The sequence below is a fragment of the Nyctibius grandis genome, chromosome 2 (genome assembly GCF_013368605.1).
Source record: "Nyctibius grandis isolate bNycGra1 chromosome 2, bNycGra1.pri, whole genome shotgun sequence".
NCBI classification, from domain to species: domain Eukaryota; kingdom Metazoa; phylum Chordata; class Aves; order Nyctibiiformes; family Nyctibiidae; genus Nyctibius; species Nyctibius grandis.
In genome coordinates, this window is record NC_090659.1 from 16,814,602 (window position 1) to 16,830,814 (window position 16,213).

The 16,213-nt window shown below is 41.3% G+C and overlaps 1 protein-coding gene across 5 annotated transcripts in view; it reads right to left on the reverse strand.

The window, feature by feature from the left end:
* The window catches only part of APP (amyloid beta precursor protein), a 222,271-nt gene that overhangs the window by 2,487 nt on the left and 203,571 nt on the right, over window positions 1–16,213 (reverse strand). For all 5 annotated transcript variants that reach the window (XM_068417788.1, XM_068417780.1, XM_068417764.1 and 2 more), the window contains 2 exons: window positions 10,731–10,831; window positions 7,575–7,721 (listed from right to left, as the gene is read on the reverse strand). In XM_068417788.1, coding sequence (XP_068273889.1) covers window positions 7,575–7,721; window positions 10,731–10,831 — 248 coding nt within the window. The remainder of the gene's footprint in view (window positions 1–7,574; window positions 7,722–10,730; window positions 10,832–16,213) is intronic.

A 16,213-nucleotide genomic window follows, 5' to 3' on the forward strand; every position in this document is an offset into this window, starting at 1 on the left:
GCTGCTGTGTATTTGAAACCTACTGTATCCTGGCTATCTTTCTAACCACCTATGAAAACAGAGCTAAGAAAGTCTACTTGTCAGCTATTTCATTTGCTGCCCAGTATCTCTAGTGTTTGGCAGCTCTTAAAAGAGAAAGCAAAAAATGAATTTTACATTGTCAAAAATTTAAAATCAGGAAGGTGCCTAAGACTCCACACTAAAGTATTACACAGAATCACACAGAATCACAGAATGTTAGGGATTGGAAGGGACCTCGAAAGATCATCTAGTCCAATCCCCCTGCCAGAGCAGGATTGCCTAGACCATATCACACAGGAACGCGTCCAGGCGGGTTTTGAATGTCTCCAGAGAAGGAGACTCCACAACCTCTCTGGGCAGCCTGTTCCAGTGTTCGGTCACCCTCACCGTAAAGAAGTTTTTCCTCATATTTATGCGGAACCTCCTGTGTTCCAGCTTGCACCCATTGCCCCTTGTCCTGTCAAGGGATGTCACTGAGAAGAGCCTGGCTCCATCCTCATGACACTTGCCCTTTACATATTTATAAACATTAATGAGGTCACCCCTCAGTCTCCTCTTCTCCAAGCTAAAGAGACCCAGCTCCCTCAGCCTCTCCTCATAAGGGAGATGTTCCACCCCCTTAATCATCTTCGTGGCTCTGCGCTGGACTCTCTCTAGCAGTTCCCTGTCCTTCTTGAACTGAGGGGCCCAGAACTGGACACAATATTCCAGATGCGGCCTCACCAGGGCAGAGTAGAGGGGGAGGAGAACCTCTCTTGACCTGCTAACCACACCCCTTCTAATACACCCCAGGATGCCATTGGCCTTCTTGGCCACAAGGGCACACTGCTGGCTCATGGTCATCCTGTTGTCCACTAGGACCCCCGGGTCCCTTTCCCCTACGCTGCTCTCCAACAGGTCTGTCCCCAACTTGTACTCATACCTGGGGTTGTTCTTGCCCAGATGCAGGACTCTACACTTGCCCTTGTTATATTTCATTAAATTTCTCCCCGCCCAACTCTCCAGCCTGTCTAGGTCCCTCTGAATGGCTGCGCAGCCTTCCGGTGTGTCAGCCACTCCTCCCAGTTTTGTGTCATCAGCGAACTTGCTGACTATTCCCTCATCCAAGTCATTAATGAATATATTGAATAGTACTGGTCCCAGAACCGACCCTTGCGGGACTCCGCTAGACACAGACCTCCAACTGGACTCTGTCCCATTGACCACCACTCTCTGGCTTCTTTCCTTCAGCCAGTTCACAATCCACCTCACTACCCGATCATCCAGACCACACTTCCTCAGTTTAGCTGCGAGGATGCTGTGGGAGACCGTGTCAAACGCCTTACTGAAATCAAGATAGACCACATCCACAGCTTTACCATCATCTATCCACCGGGTTATGCCCTCATAAAAGGCTATCAAGTTGGTTAAGCATGACTTCCCCTTGGTGAAGCCATGTTCAGTGCCCCTAATGATCCCTCTATCCTTGATGTGCCTAGAGACAGCACCAAGAACAAGTTGTTCCATCACCTTTCTGGGGAGGTGTATAACCGGTCTATAGTTACCCGGGTCCTCCTTTTTGAAGACTGGAGTGACATTCGCTTTCCTCCAGTCCATATTAGGTATGAACATTTTCCTGTGGCTTCCTGTAAGTAGTGACCTTTAGGAAAAAACATCAATTTACTTTTAGCATAAAAATAGCCTTTTGGATAATGGAAAGTGTATTCTCTCAAGAAGCCTTACATAGCAGCCTAACTTACTCTAACCTTTGAATAAAAAAGCAAAGGAGAAGTACTTATGTCTGGTACTCATTTTAAATCTACTCTACAACACTGGAAATAACTCAGCTTAGTGAGGTCAGACTATGACCTTCAGTAAGTTGTTACGTGATACCCTGGAGAAAGATTAAAGGTATGTTCTTCCACGCTTGGGACAAATGCAGGCTGCTCAGCTTATTTTTGCAGCCGTTCTTTTACTGTGGTAGGTTATACCACAGTACCACCAGAAAATGGCTTCTCTCAGAGCCATCTTCTCTCTTGATATTCTTTTATTTGTTACTTAAGAAATGGTTCCGTGTGTGGCACATGTATTGGACTCCTCAGATGAACTGCTAGCCCCACATCTGATCCATTTTCATATCTGTGCCCCTTCTAAATCTCCTCGTCCAACTCTCAAATTGCATTTCAATCAACACTGTATCTTCCATCAAATCTCTTTTTCTTACACAGTAATTACACATTTTTGTGAAATACCCAAATTCAAGGGTCACATACTGCTTTTGCTCACGGGCTATTGTGAAACTCTCCATAGCAGGGAGTTCTGAGCCTTCCAGCAAGCCCTTGACTCCTGCCGGCAGGGAACAGGATGCCAGGCAGAAAGATCACTGGGCTGAGCTGACATGGTGTTCCCTGTGTTTCTGATTCTGCAATGTAACTTAGCCTTTTTTTGCTGTTAAAATACTGCCATTCAAAAGCTTTTTCTTTTTTATTTTTTTTTGAAGTTGCATTTGCATGGAGTAATTCTCTTATGCAACAAACCCCAAATCCACCTATTTCTTCACCTCCTGTGACATGCTCTTAGGCAGGGAGATCCTGTTCAGCGAGAGATTGCTCTTGCTTTAAGCTGCTCTTTCCAGATTTACCTTGTTTTAGAAATCTGGGCAGGGGAGGGAAATAGTGTTTTTCTTTCCCTGCCCCCCTCCCTCTCCAAAAGTGACCAATGAAACGTTTTTCTCTGAAGGATGCAAGCTTCCCCTGGCCAGCTCATGTGAGCAGTGAGTGCTCAGCTTGGTTGTCAACCATCATTGTGATCCATCAAGGACAGGAGAACCTCTGGGAATTTCACAGCCCGTCTCTCCTCTTCAACCTCTACACCCAAATCCCCAAGACATTTCTGTACAACAACGTGCTCAGCAGCTAGCGAACAACTGCGCGCTCACATTTTAAAGACGTCTGTGCCTGCTGCTGCTCAAGCCTCACCTGCGCCCAGCAGAGAGGGCAGTGGCGGGGCTGGGTGAGCGGCAGTGAGAGAGCTGCCACAACTCATAGCACCATCTCTGCAATGATCTTCAGGGGCTGGGTTGCTTCCTGCTGCTTTACCTGTCCTTTCTCCAAGGGTTGCCAACTTCTCCCTCCAGAAGGATACACCATCTAGATCCATATGCAGTTTATCAAATCCTGGCAATTCCTTGATGCTACTGATGCTCGGCAGAGCACTTGTTTTTGATGTATATCATCAGTATAACAGCAGTAGGGCCTAACAAATCCATTCTGTGTAAGTTCTTGTACAAACACATACAAGGCCTAATCCCTGCCCTGAGGACCATGCAAATTTAACAGCGTTAACTATTTCCATTGTGACAACGTCGCCGCATGCCATCTGCCGCTGCTAAAGTTGTAACTAACACGGCTGCAAAGGGAAGAGAAGAACAAAGCAGGGAATGGCAAATGTCCCTGTAGCCTTTTCAGCACTTAAAGAAAATAAGAACACAAAGCAAGTGCAGAGGAACAGCCACCCTTCCTTTCATTCTTGAAGGGGCTGCTGTAGCTCAAGCCAGCCCTGGTTCTTGTGCACAACACCACCACGCTACCGGAGTATCTAGTGCTTCTCCAAATCAATAAGTGAGAGCATCACAATTCAGAACTAAACCCACCAACAGATTCTCTTGTATCATGAAATTAAAGCACAATATGAAGCTCTGAGGTAGAAGGATCAGGGATCTCTGTGTATCAACACATGCCTGAGAGCACCTTCCTTTCTAGGAGGCTCACCCCACTAGGCTGGGATGCGAAGGAGGGCAATGCCAGAACCTGTGCTGTACTTCTTCATATTTAAGCTCCAAACAACACTGTATTGAACTCTGTCACCCGTTTTAGCTTAAGCCTCCCACTCAGCACTTCTTATTCAGGACTAGAAGATGTGATAAGAACACAGCATAACCTGCTTGTGGGAAAGAAATGGGGTAAGACAACATAAATAAAGAAAAAAGAATCAAAGTTCAAGGCAGAAGAGACTGAAGAACTGATGAGAAACTATAGAAACTGGGAAAAAAATCAGGGAGGACAAAGAGATTGGGAAAAAAACAGGGAGGACAAAAAGATTAGGGAAAGGATATGAGGAAGGACAGTAAAATAGGACTGAATTTTTAACACCTTTGCACAATATGCCAAAGTCTCACTTCAATAAAACTAGTTTACAGTGAAAGTCCAATAACTGCTGAAATATGGTATTTATAGATGAAAGGGATTTATTGAGGCTCCTACTTGCAGTCTTAGTCTTTTTTTTTTTTTTTTAATTTCCCCTTTAGCCTTTAAAATGACTAGTGCTGGTACCTCCTCTCCTTCCTGTAGTTGTCTGCTGCAGGGTAATCCATCTCACCGCCAACCTACGTGCACTATCGCTCATCCTGAATGTCTTCTCTTCTACTCAGTTTTACCCATTTTGACTCTGCCAAACTCTTCCTCTCGTTCCTTACAACCTCTGTCCTAGGTATTGCTCTGCCACACGACATGCCTTGAACCCGATTATCTCCTTGTCAGTAAATCCCTAAAGCCATTTACCATTTTAAGAAGCTTTTTGCACCCATTATGGAGGTGGCAGAAGTTGAACACAGCATATAAGAGGTGTGGGTACTCTGGTGCTGCTGAGAAGCAGCCGAGACACTTCTCTTTTCTATGATGTGATGTCGCTTGAGAGAACAGCTCGGTCAGACAGATAACCTCTTTTGAGACTCTTTGTCCATCAGTCCCCTGATGCTCCAGCCTATGGATCCTTCACAGAGCAAACCCTAACGTGGAGTCAGGAGGATGATAATGCTGCAGAAAAATTCACGTGCTGCCTCTACACACACTGAGCAGATCAAAAGCCCAGAGAGGAGGTGCTGGCAGCTCTCACAGATGCACTGAACACAATATTGCTGTTTAAACGACGGTAAATGGATGCTGCCTAATATACACCAGCAGATCCGACTTTGAGAGATGGACTTTGGAGAGTAGTAGAGCAATTTTAATGGCTTCTTTGCTACTGCTCTGAGCCCTCACATTGTCACCTCTCCCCACATGCTCCTGCTGGAGGTGCTGCCTCTGTAACAGAAAAGTAAATGAGTTTCAAAGAGGTCCTGAAAGAGAAGGAGTTGAGACAGTCAGCTGTAGTCTGGAGCACGGGAGAGGTGAGAACCTCTTTTGCCACCTGCTTTAATGGAGTAAGTAACCTCCTGCAGACAGCTGGGGTGAGCGCACCAGGAAAAAAACACCTTCAAAATTTTTGCCAGAGCTCCTATGTCCACATACAGTAATTTTCAATCATTCAGTCATTTACTTACTTAACTGTGGCAGTTGTTCTCCTGGAGAGTCTGAACCACTTTGAAACATTTATATTCTCAGAATTGGAAGAAAATTATGATGACACTTTTTCTAAACAGGACAAGTAATTCCTCCTCAGAGCTTCAAAAAAAAGGCTAACAGGATTTTTAATGTGTCTTTTGTTAAAGAAATAGTGAAATGAGAAAAAGTACAACAGTCAGAGTTGACTTGTTAAAACATTCTCAGCCAACTTAGAGCTGATGTACGGTTATTTTACATGAAGTGATTTTGCTCTTTTGTGCTTTTTGTGCACAGCACATTAAAGGTGCACTGTTGCTGAATACATTAGTCCTCTTCAGAATGGAACAACTTAATTTCGAAGACATTTTAATATTAAACATCAATTGTATATGGATCTTTAGGTGTTTTTTTTTCCTCTGAAGTAAGTGCTACAAAATTTTCACCAACCTAGGACAAAAATAGATGTTATGCCTTTCTTGCAGGCGATAAGCTCAGACAGTGAGGCTATGCAGTCTGCCAAGACACAGAGTAAGTCTGGCAGAAAAAGGAATCCTTCCTGCTGATGCCAGACACAATGCAGCAAATCTACAAGGCGACACCACCTACAGTGTGGTACTATAAATTGACTAATATTCTTGGTAGATTCGCATGCTATAGCTTTATGGTTTTATCTGTAGAATTTTTTATTCCCTAAGTGATGCTGTCATTTTCACGTTAATTACTTGTTCAGCTTGTGCATGTTATTTCTAGTCCAACATTTCCAAGTTCCCTGTCAGTGAAGAAAGCTTGTAGGAATCCAGGATTACCTTTGCCACATCATTCCATCAGGTGAAGCCCATCTGAAAATTTAAGGTTATCCTGCAATAATGGTATGTCCACATTCAATGTCAGATTTGGGGCTTTGGCCTAGCAAGCCTCCTGATCTATTCTGTTGTTGCTAAATTCAGCCAAAGGAGGGTCTCAGGTTGCACAACTGTTGGCAGCAGTTATCAACTAGGTGATTTAAAACTAAAACCTGTTTTAATTTTCTACAAAACGGACTGCAAGCTTTCATACGGAAAGTTAAAGCTGAGATTCTTGCTTGCTATTTCCTGCCTCTAGGTCCAAATCCTGGACAGCTTGCTGTCTGCTCAAATCTCACCCCAAACAGTTCATGCTCTTCTGACCATCTCTCTTTGGAAGGTTTCAAACCTCGTGGGCAACCACAGCACAGACATAGGGACACACAAGCACAGGCTTAAGAAAAATGCTTACTCAAGTATCTTTAAGACCCTTCGTTGCCCTAGATGGTGGAATACATGCATCAGGAAGAATGTCGGTCTCCAGTAAGACCAAAGAAAGGTTCATTTGACTCAAGGTGAAACCAAGATAACTGTGGACTTGAACAAGACTTAGTTTCAATCAAAAATTGAAAATACCAGTTTTGGAAGGCAAAAATATATAAATGTTTCAAGTGCTGGCTAATATAAGTACCATCTGCAAACCAGACACTCACACAGCAAACTAGGTATCAATACACAAGGGGAAAAAAAAGTTACACAAACTCCTTTCTAGTTCTCATAATTAAGTTTTTCTACTTACAGAGATCCTTTCTTATATCCAAGCAACAGATGAGGTATTTTAAGTTACTGTAAACTGACCACAAATTTACTTGGTAGATTGGGAAAAGACAAGGGTTTTCATCTTGAAAATCCCATATGAGAATCTCACGTATTATTTGTTTCTCAAATCTATGAGTTTCAGATTAGTCGTAAATCAAAAGCTGTTGGTAGCAAAAGAAAATCTTGTTTAGAGAACAAAAAGTAATCAAGTATTTGTACAGGGAAAATCCTTGTAGTGTACAGCACAATCCGCACAAGATCTGCCTCAAATGTTTATCTGCAAGTTAAATAAAGAAATCTGTGTATGCGCATTCCCAACAACAGTAAAACTAGATTTTTCCTCTTTTACAGTATCTGCTCATTGGCTACTGTCAATTTTCCTATAAAATAAACTTCCACATTATGAGGTGATTGGTCTGGGATAGTTCCAGAAGATATTCTCGTGGTTTTACACCCAACTTAACATGGTTTATATTGTGTCTGCATTTACAAAATAAGGCAATTCCGTTCCACTCTGCAGATATAACTACTCCAACTTTGAACATTAGGCTAGCCAAAAACATGATTTCTTCATTTGTAAATATATTTACAGAGCAGCGTGTTGACTGTATTGTACATGTGACACCAGTTGTGCTTGGTAGTCTTTTCTTACCTCCACAACCCCATGATGAATAGATGTGTACTGCTTCTTCTTCAGCATCACCAAAGTAATGACAATCACTGTTGCTATGACAACACCTCCTACCATTAGTCCAATGATGGCACCTTTATTTGAACCCACATCTTCAGCAAAGAACACCTACAAAAGAAAAATAAAGGAAAATGGCTAATAAAAAGTTCACTGAGTATTTGGCTAACCTGTCCAGCTGCCACAGCAATAGCCTATTGAAGTATCAGTAATTGAGCAGCATTGCATGTCACCCTAATTAGTCAAAACTGGATCGCTGTACCACAAAGCTCTCACAGTTGGAAAAGAGTAATTTGGGAAATCTGTATTGCCTGTGGTGTAGCAGTGCTGTGGCTAAAGGGGAGACTTATCTCCATGTCTCTGCTTCACATGGGTCTTACATAGCAGCTGTTTTACATCTGTGTGGCTTGTTTGGACTATGCCTGATGCATTTCTTCGATAAAGGAGCAGCGATGATCTGTAGGACAACAGTGAAACTTGCACACAACCAGCTGGGAGAAAATTCTCACATCAAAGACACAAGAGTCCAAAAAACATAAGCATGCGGATTTAAGTGACCACCAAGGGACACATCAAGATTTTGCTGGGTAAGGGGAGAACGAGCTGTACCTGGATTATGACCATACTCGTGTGAGACCCAGATGAGATGACAGTTGTGTGAAAAACAGGGACAATCCACTTGAATTATGTGTACTCATAAGGCAAATCAGTGGACAGCAAGATGCTTTACTATGCGTTTAATAAGATTGGCTTTTAGCAACAGGAGCAGGTATGAAAAGTGGGTGATTGTTTTCACTGTCCTGCTTTGTATTCAAGGAATATGCTGGATTATTTTACATCTATGCATACTTTACAAACCTTTTGTCTGCTCATCAATAGAGGGCTTTTATTATTATTATTTTTAACCAAAATGGGCAAAAAGGATTAGAGAATAGACTACATTCACAGAACTGTAAGACTACCTCACTCTGAAAGACTAAACACTTTGACAAGTATTTAAGAAAAATGCAGAGGGAAGCAGGAAACCAGCTGAGAATTATAATGAGCTGTATAATATTTGCATGCTTTAAGAAACACAATCTTCCTCAGAGAGGTATTAAAGCATGCTGTATAAATATTTATATTGTTCCTATATAAGCAAGAAATGTGCTTAAGGTTAAGAGTTCAGTGGAAAGTACACACAACGGACAGTGTTGGCACAAGCTGATGTGAAGTAATAATTTCTTCTGTCAATTTTACCTGCCCAGGACTGAAATTCTGTTACCATACTACTTTGGAGCACTGTGAAATGCTCCAGCTATTGTGTATATGTGTATGGAACAGAGGAAGGCCTTAAGCACTCGGAGCCATGAAAATCATCTTAATGTACAGTTAAAACGCGAACATTCATAAAGGAGAAAATAACTGCAATTTCAGCTTAATTCAGAAGTTTGCATGTAAAATACAACGTGCAGCTGAATTCAAAGCAATATCCTAGGGAGACCATTTCAGTAAATCCTACCAGGGCACCGGAGAAGGAAAACATAGATGGAAGAATTTTCTGCTTACTGCTTTTGAATTAAAGCTAATGGAGAAGAGCATCACGTAGGATATGGCATGTGGTAAACAAGCAATGCCCTGTAAGGCATCAATCCAGTAATTTCTCAGGAATACTGGACTCCTTGCTCAGTCTCAATTGAAAAGATAACCTATAGGACAGCTTATTGATTTTTAAATAATGCTTGTACCTATCAGTAAGAAGTATGGAATAAAATGCTTTAAAAAGCTGGAAAGGTCCCATTTTAAGCAACACACAGGTTACTGAAATGCAGGGATTGCAATGCATTCCCTGTCAGCCACCATGGTAAGGGCCGTTTCCATCACCAGACTGGTTGAGATGGTATCAAACCACTTAAACATCAAAGGCTGCTGCTGGGAAGTGCACGTGACACAGGATCAATAACTGCTGTGTCTAAAACACATTCCTGCAAGTTTCTTCACTTCAGTAAACTGCAGGGGTTTACTCCGTCAGGATGTTTAACCATCTGAGCGAAGCACGTCAGAATTTCCCAAATTAATGCTAATGCATTTTGGATTAGCTCGCCACACTGGGAATTCTCAGTTCTCGCCATCAAAGACATGGCAGAATATCTTTTCACACATTGACTGCTTAGTTCAAATGCAAATTTGAGTCCCACGTTAATTTTAATTTTCAGCACTACTTAGCTTTAAGAATATATTAAGAAAAAAAAGCTTTCAAGTTTAGTATCAGGATATTGAAAGTCACGGAATTGAAATCTCATCATGTAATATAACTTTACAAAAGAGGAAGCAGAAAAGATTTATAGTCAACACTGCTGTATGGGTTCTTCATTACTTATTAAGGGACTGAAAAAAGCTTTTAGGAGGTGCTTGTTCTTACTTATATTGCTTTTGGTTGTTATTTTTTTTTCATAAGAAGCACAGTTCAAATGGAGAACAGTATTTTGCTCCTACCTGTCCTTCACCTGTTAATAATTTAATATACCTTAAGGAACAAAACACACAGACACAGCCAAGTACAAATTAAAATAAAGGCCAGTGGAGAATCTCCTCTTATCCCAAGCAGGCAATCTCACGAAAGGTTGCTCCATGGAGTTCAGCCTCCTTCATTTCATACACCACCACCATCTGTTCTGACAGAAAAGGAATCTATTCCTGAAATGGTGTCACTCTATTTCTTGCTGCACCATGCTGTGTGTCTCCATCAAACATTTTTTTTTTTTCCTTTTTTAAACTTACTTAGCATTTTCCTTCTTCTGTACCCCTTCTCTTTATGTGACCATGACAGATGGACTGTGGGACAAGTATTGCCCATATGACCACATCCAGTCATGTGGCAGTGCAAGGGCAGGAACTGTCAGAATTTCCTCTTATGTGAGACTTGATGGCTTTCCATTCTCTCTGCTGAAATTATTCCAGGTTTACTCTCATTTAAGACAGAGAACCAGAAAAATCATATCTGTTCACGTGAAAACTTTTTGTTGGCACTCTCAGTGTCCACATCACTCAGGGGAAACATGGCCACAACTGACCCACTAGGTTCACGATCGAATCAGCAACTCGAAATACAGGTGTGGAAAGAGCTGTTTGTTCACTCACCAGCTTTTGATGATGAACTTCATATCCTGAGTCATGCCGGAACTCCGCATCCATCTTCACTTCAGATATCTCTTCTGTTTTAACATTGGTCAACCCAGAACCTGCATTGCACCGCAATGACGATTCATTAAAGTCATCGACTCAATTACGCTCTGCTTACCTCCACCATTACAAGAGCAGAAGGCAATAGTATCATTCACACAGAGGAGGTGTGATGCAATGTGAAAGGGAACTGGGAGGAAAGTGAGGTACATCTGATGTTTCAGTCCCACTGAGGTGACACAGAATGAGCTGGTAAAATTTCTCCTCTGTTAAACGTTCCTTAATCCACTGCAGCTATGTTGGTACAAGCATCAAAGGCTTTCAGCGTGAAACACCACGAGAACTAAGCTGTGAGGGACCAACAGCTGACTCCTGAATTGGCTCACAGGGTGCAGACAGATCTGCTCTGACAGCCTCTTTAGCAATGTCAAGAAAATTTGGCGTTTAGGCCAAAATCTTCTTCCTCCCTAAGCTCAGGCCGCTGTGAGGAAAAAACATGTACCCGTGGTGTGAAGTGGGGAACCCTAGATATTGGATTTTTCTTGCTTCCTATGAGTCGTACCTTTTGCACAAACATGCACAAATAAGAGATATTAAAATGTTTGTGAAGTTTACACAGTTCTTATTTGTTTTCAGATTTCAGACTGCTCAGAATTAATATGATTCAAGTAGACTTCTGCCTGAGAGATGATAACTGTCCCTCTTGATTAGAAACATACAGTAAAGCGAGTCAGCAAAGCTTGAAGCTAATTTTAATTGTAGATAGTTTGCAGTCCTGTTCTCCCCTTATGGGTGCGAAGGGGAGATGCTGCACTTGTCTAGCTGGAAAGAAGGCCAGGATTTCCTCCTGGAAAACAGCCTTAGGGGAATGAGCCAGACTTACAACAGCTAAGCAGTGCGTTGTGTATGTGTATCTATGAATGTTTTGTCCTGAAAAGCTGGCTCTGGCGTATAGAGAACATATGGGTATTCATGTAGCTGGTTATTTTCCTTCTCAGCACCAACTGACTGACATTTATATTTCTTGGAGGTACAAACATTGCAGAAGCATGGTGTTTATGAGAAGTTATTTCCTCACTCTATCTAACGTGATAAGAACAAACTGGTTCATATTCCTTGTCTACAATTATTTTAGCATTTTATCACTTCAACTCCTCTCTCTAAGCCTTCATTCTGATTCTTAGTATTTTGGGCTGACCTTAAGCTCTGATGCAGATGAAGAACCTGTTCTAAAATTCACAACACTACTGACTGCTCTTGTGCTCCACTGTCTCTCTGGACTCTCAATAAATTCTTGAAGACTTCCACGTGCCAATGAGCTCCACAGTCTAAAGCAGCACTCAGTGCAAGAATTATTGCCCTTTTATTGCCTTTGAATGTGCAATTTCTTTTTTCATTAAATGTTGATTTATTTTTGTATTATGAGTCAGCAAGGACAGACCTTCCCAAGAACTTCTCTGCACTGTACAGACAATCCCATGATTCTGATCTTTCTTTTCACAGTAAACCATGCAAAGGAGAGAACAAGAATCATCTTCATGCAGTAAACTATTTATGGTTATTTTTTTGAACAGTCTGACAGCCGCATAAATTCTACCTTAGTAAGTTTGTTTTTTTAAGGAATAAAGCACTTAAAGATCTCAAATTTCTTTATTAAGCGTTTGATTTTTGATGCCACATTACAGTACTGACACAAGTATATTATGACATTTATATACGAGAGACCATTTCTAAATGCAAGAATCGTAATGTACTTAAGGAATTGCAGTTTGAAAACAAACCATGATGTTCTGTCAGTGAAATGCAGGAGGAAATGGAGATGAAGGAAATAAAACCCACATGGTACCTGAAAAGAGGTTTGACTTTCTATCCTTGAAGCAGCTATGGTTAGTTTTCCAAACTAAAATAAGAATACAATTTACTCTCCTTTGCGCATCATCTCAAAATAGCCCCTACACCTGCATCAACGGGAACTGAAGAAAATGAGAATGTGTATCTGGCGGCACAGAGGCTCGCCTCTTCAACCCCTCCACCTTTTTGTTTTTTAGGATTAAAAGAGGAGGGGGGTAAAAGCCAACAGTGGAATAGCAGCGCTACACATAGATTAAAGAGCTGGGGGGAAAGGGCCTTCCCAGGACTTGGTTCACTGCCCACAGCTGCAGTGGCCGAAGAGGCAGCCAGCTCTCAGCTGCTTGCCACTGTCCATAGCCATACTTGCTGCCCCTTAGACATTCTGGCAAAAGCACCATGCGGAAACTCCCCCAAGGCAAGGGCCTGGGGAATTGCACAACTCTACTGCTAAAGCTGGCACATTCACTGAAGCTGTAAGTATTGATTAGAACATATCCATACATACATGAGATATATCCGTGAAGAATCAACTTATCTTTTGTTGAGGGAAGTCCTGCCTCCCAAACCTCTTAGAGGTCACTGGAAGAGTTAGGAAGCACATGGGAAACAGTGATCCAGCTTGGAGTAAATCTGGATTTCCAAAAAGCCTTTGAGAAGGTCCCCAATCAAAGCTCTGGCAGAAGCTAAGATGGCAAGGATTAAGAGGGAAAGTCCTACATGCCTTTCCATAATTGATTAAAAGACAGGAAATGGAGTGTGAATACACAGCCATTTTTCACAATGGAGGAAAGTTACCAGCAGGGTCCCACAAAGATCTGTGCCGTTTGTGAAGTGATCTGGATAAGGGAGTGAATAGTGACGTGACAAAGTTTATTGACAAAAAATAAAAAAAAAAAAGATTACAGTCAAAAGTAAAACCAGTTCCAAAGAACTGCAGAAGGATATTACAAATTCTGAGTGCACAATAAAAGGGAAATGGTATTCAATGTTGATATAATGCAAAGTGGTGCTCACAGGGATATACAGCCCTAGCTATACATACACAACAATAGGCTCTAAATTAGCTCTGTTCCACCCAGGACAGAGACCTTGCAGTCACTGCAGATAACTCTCTGTGGACAGTTGGCTCAGTAGCAGTCATAAAGGCAAAGAGAAATTATGAAGGAACAGAGAAAACAGAAAACATCGTTACACCACTGTATAAATGATGCATCCTCATTTTAAATCTGGTTATCTATTCTGGTCACCCCACCTCAAACAAAGACAGAAGAACTAGAAAAGATACAAAGCAGGGAGGGACAAATGATCACTGGTATGGAATGGTTTCTGCACAAGAAGGACTACACAAATCGACAGTCTTCAGACTGGAAGAGACAACCAAGGGGGAACACTACAGACGTCTACACAACTGTGAATGACAAGGAGAAAAGTCTACAGGAAACGGTTATTCATTATTTCTCCTAAGAAAGTACAGGACACCAACATGGCTATGAGACAGCAGATTAAAAACTAACAAAAGAGTGTGTGCGTGTGTGTATATATATATATATATATATATAATTTGGCACAATGCACAATTGGACTATGGAACTCACTGGCACAAATCATGAGTGATGAGAGTCATGAGAGGATGTTCAAAATACAAGTGAACAAATGCAAAGAAGAAAGGTTCATCCAGGGTTACTAAACACAACGGTGAAAATACAATTTCCAGTTCTGGAAGTCTATCAAATGCTGGCTGCCAAAAGCTCAGTGTATGTGCCAGCAGTATAAGACAGAGGTGAAGTCTGTAAGTATCCTGTATGCACCACTGCTAAAGGCAGGATAATGGGCTTGGGTACTTCTGGTCTTGGGCTCTGACCACCTTCAGTGAAAGCAAGCTTCCATAGCTTAGACCGTGGGTATTTCTTAGCTTCAGTTAAACAGAGCCAAATGCCACAGGTTATGGCAGCATTTCACAGGTCAGGAGCCTTCACATCAATGAACAACAAAGGGTGCTAAGTTCATCAGTAGTCTCAGCTGCTGGAAAAACGCAGGCTCAGGCTTCCCTAAAGCCACATTTCTTTGAGGGTTCCCTTCCCTCCTCCCATTCCCATCAAACAGTAGCACAGGAGCTGTACTTCCAGCATGCAGCAGGTTAAACAATCTTTTGCCTTGAAATCAGGCAGAAATTTTTTTGCTTTGGGCCACATGACCAAGGTCTGGTAGTCAACTTGGCCTTACTCACCAATCCACAAAAATGCCATGGGATCTGGACACAAACTGGGACCTGATATCAGGAAGTTAATGATGTTAGACTTAGTAAAACTTGGTTTTGGCAGCTAGCACAGGAAAAAGGACAGAAACAGAAAAATCTTCTGTTGCACTAACAAACCTGATAACAATTTTTTCCTTCCTCCTATGTCCCTTAGAAGTGAGGAAAAAGACTTAAAAGTACAACTAGGGTAAACTGGTGGTCTTCTGCAAATAATTGGTCATATAGTAAGAGAAGCATGACTCTGCACTGAAATCAATTAAACACCTGGTATGACACAAAAATATATATGGGGTTATATATGCCTTTCCACCATGTTATATTATAGAATTCAGACTTTCTATTTAACAGACTTCTCTCTACTTTCAGTTCATTCACTTTCCTGTCCTGGTGACTACATATTTAGACCTACATGCTAAAATCAAAGATTTATTTTTCAAAGGTAGTAACTGAAGAAGGAAAAACTAAGAATCTTTCCAAAACTTTTATCAGAGGTGTGTGAATTAGGTAAGATGCAAACAGCTAAGGGCTGCCTAATACTACTCTACTCTTGCATTGAAGACAAGCATACGAAGAAAAGTTCACTATATGACAAGAACTTCAATTCTGACACAAAATGATGTTTTTTCTCTACCAAGTCTAAAATAGACAACTCAAACACAAAAGCCAATGTAGAAGAAGAAAAGTGAGAGCAACAGTCTCACTGCAAATAATGATATTTATTAGTGCTTTTTCTTCTGAATTACATACTGTCTTTAAGGAGTTGCATTTGTAATTACTTCAGTTTAAAAATGCTACAATTCAGCTGCTAAATATATAAGCTTGCAACTCCTTAGAAAAACTGACAAAACTATTTAGCCATCAAAAACATGGGCTTAAAAGCATCTAGTAAAATCCAACAAAATTACTTATGATGAGGTTTTAATTATATTGCTGTTAATTAGCAATGTTAACTGCTTTTATACATACATACATACATGTGTACACATGCACAAGCACACACACCCATATCCAAACATGAAAAAAGGCAGCGTATTCAAACCTTATTGTTCCTTGCCCTTAAAGGAAAAAAAAAATCATATGGAGTTAAAAACTACTCATATGAAGTAAAAACCAAGCAGCTGCTTTGGGGGACACTTTATTCTCACACAGATAAGCTTTTCCGTTTGTGTAAATATGTATATAGGCTTTAAGAAGGATAAGAAAAAGAGGATACAATGAATTCCACCAAGGATGCAACTAGCTGTACGTTACCTACTACACTACTTGTAATCGCTTCAGCTACTGGTAACAGCCTAGCAAGATTTTGTGATTTTGTTTTGCAAGGATCTGAAAT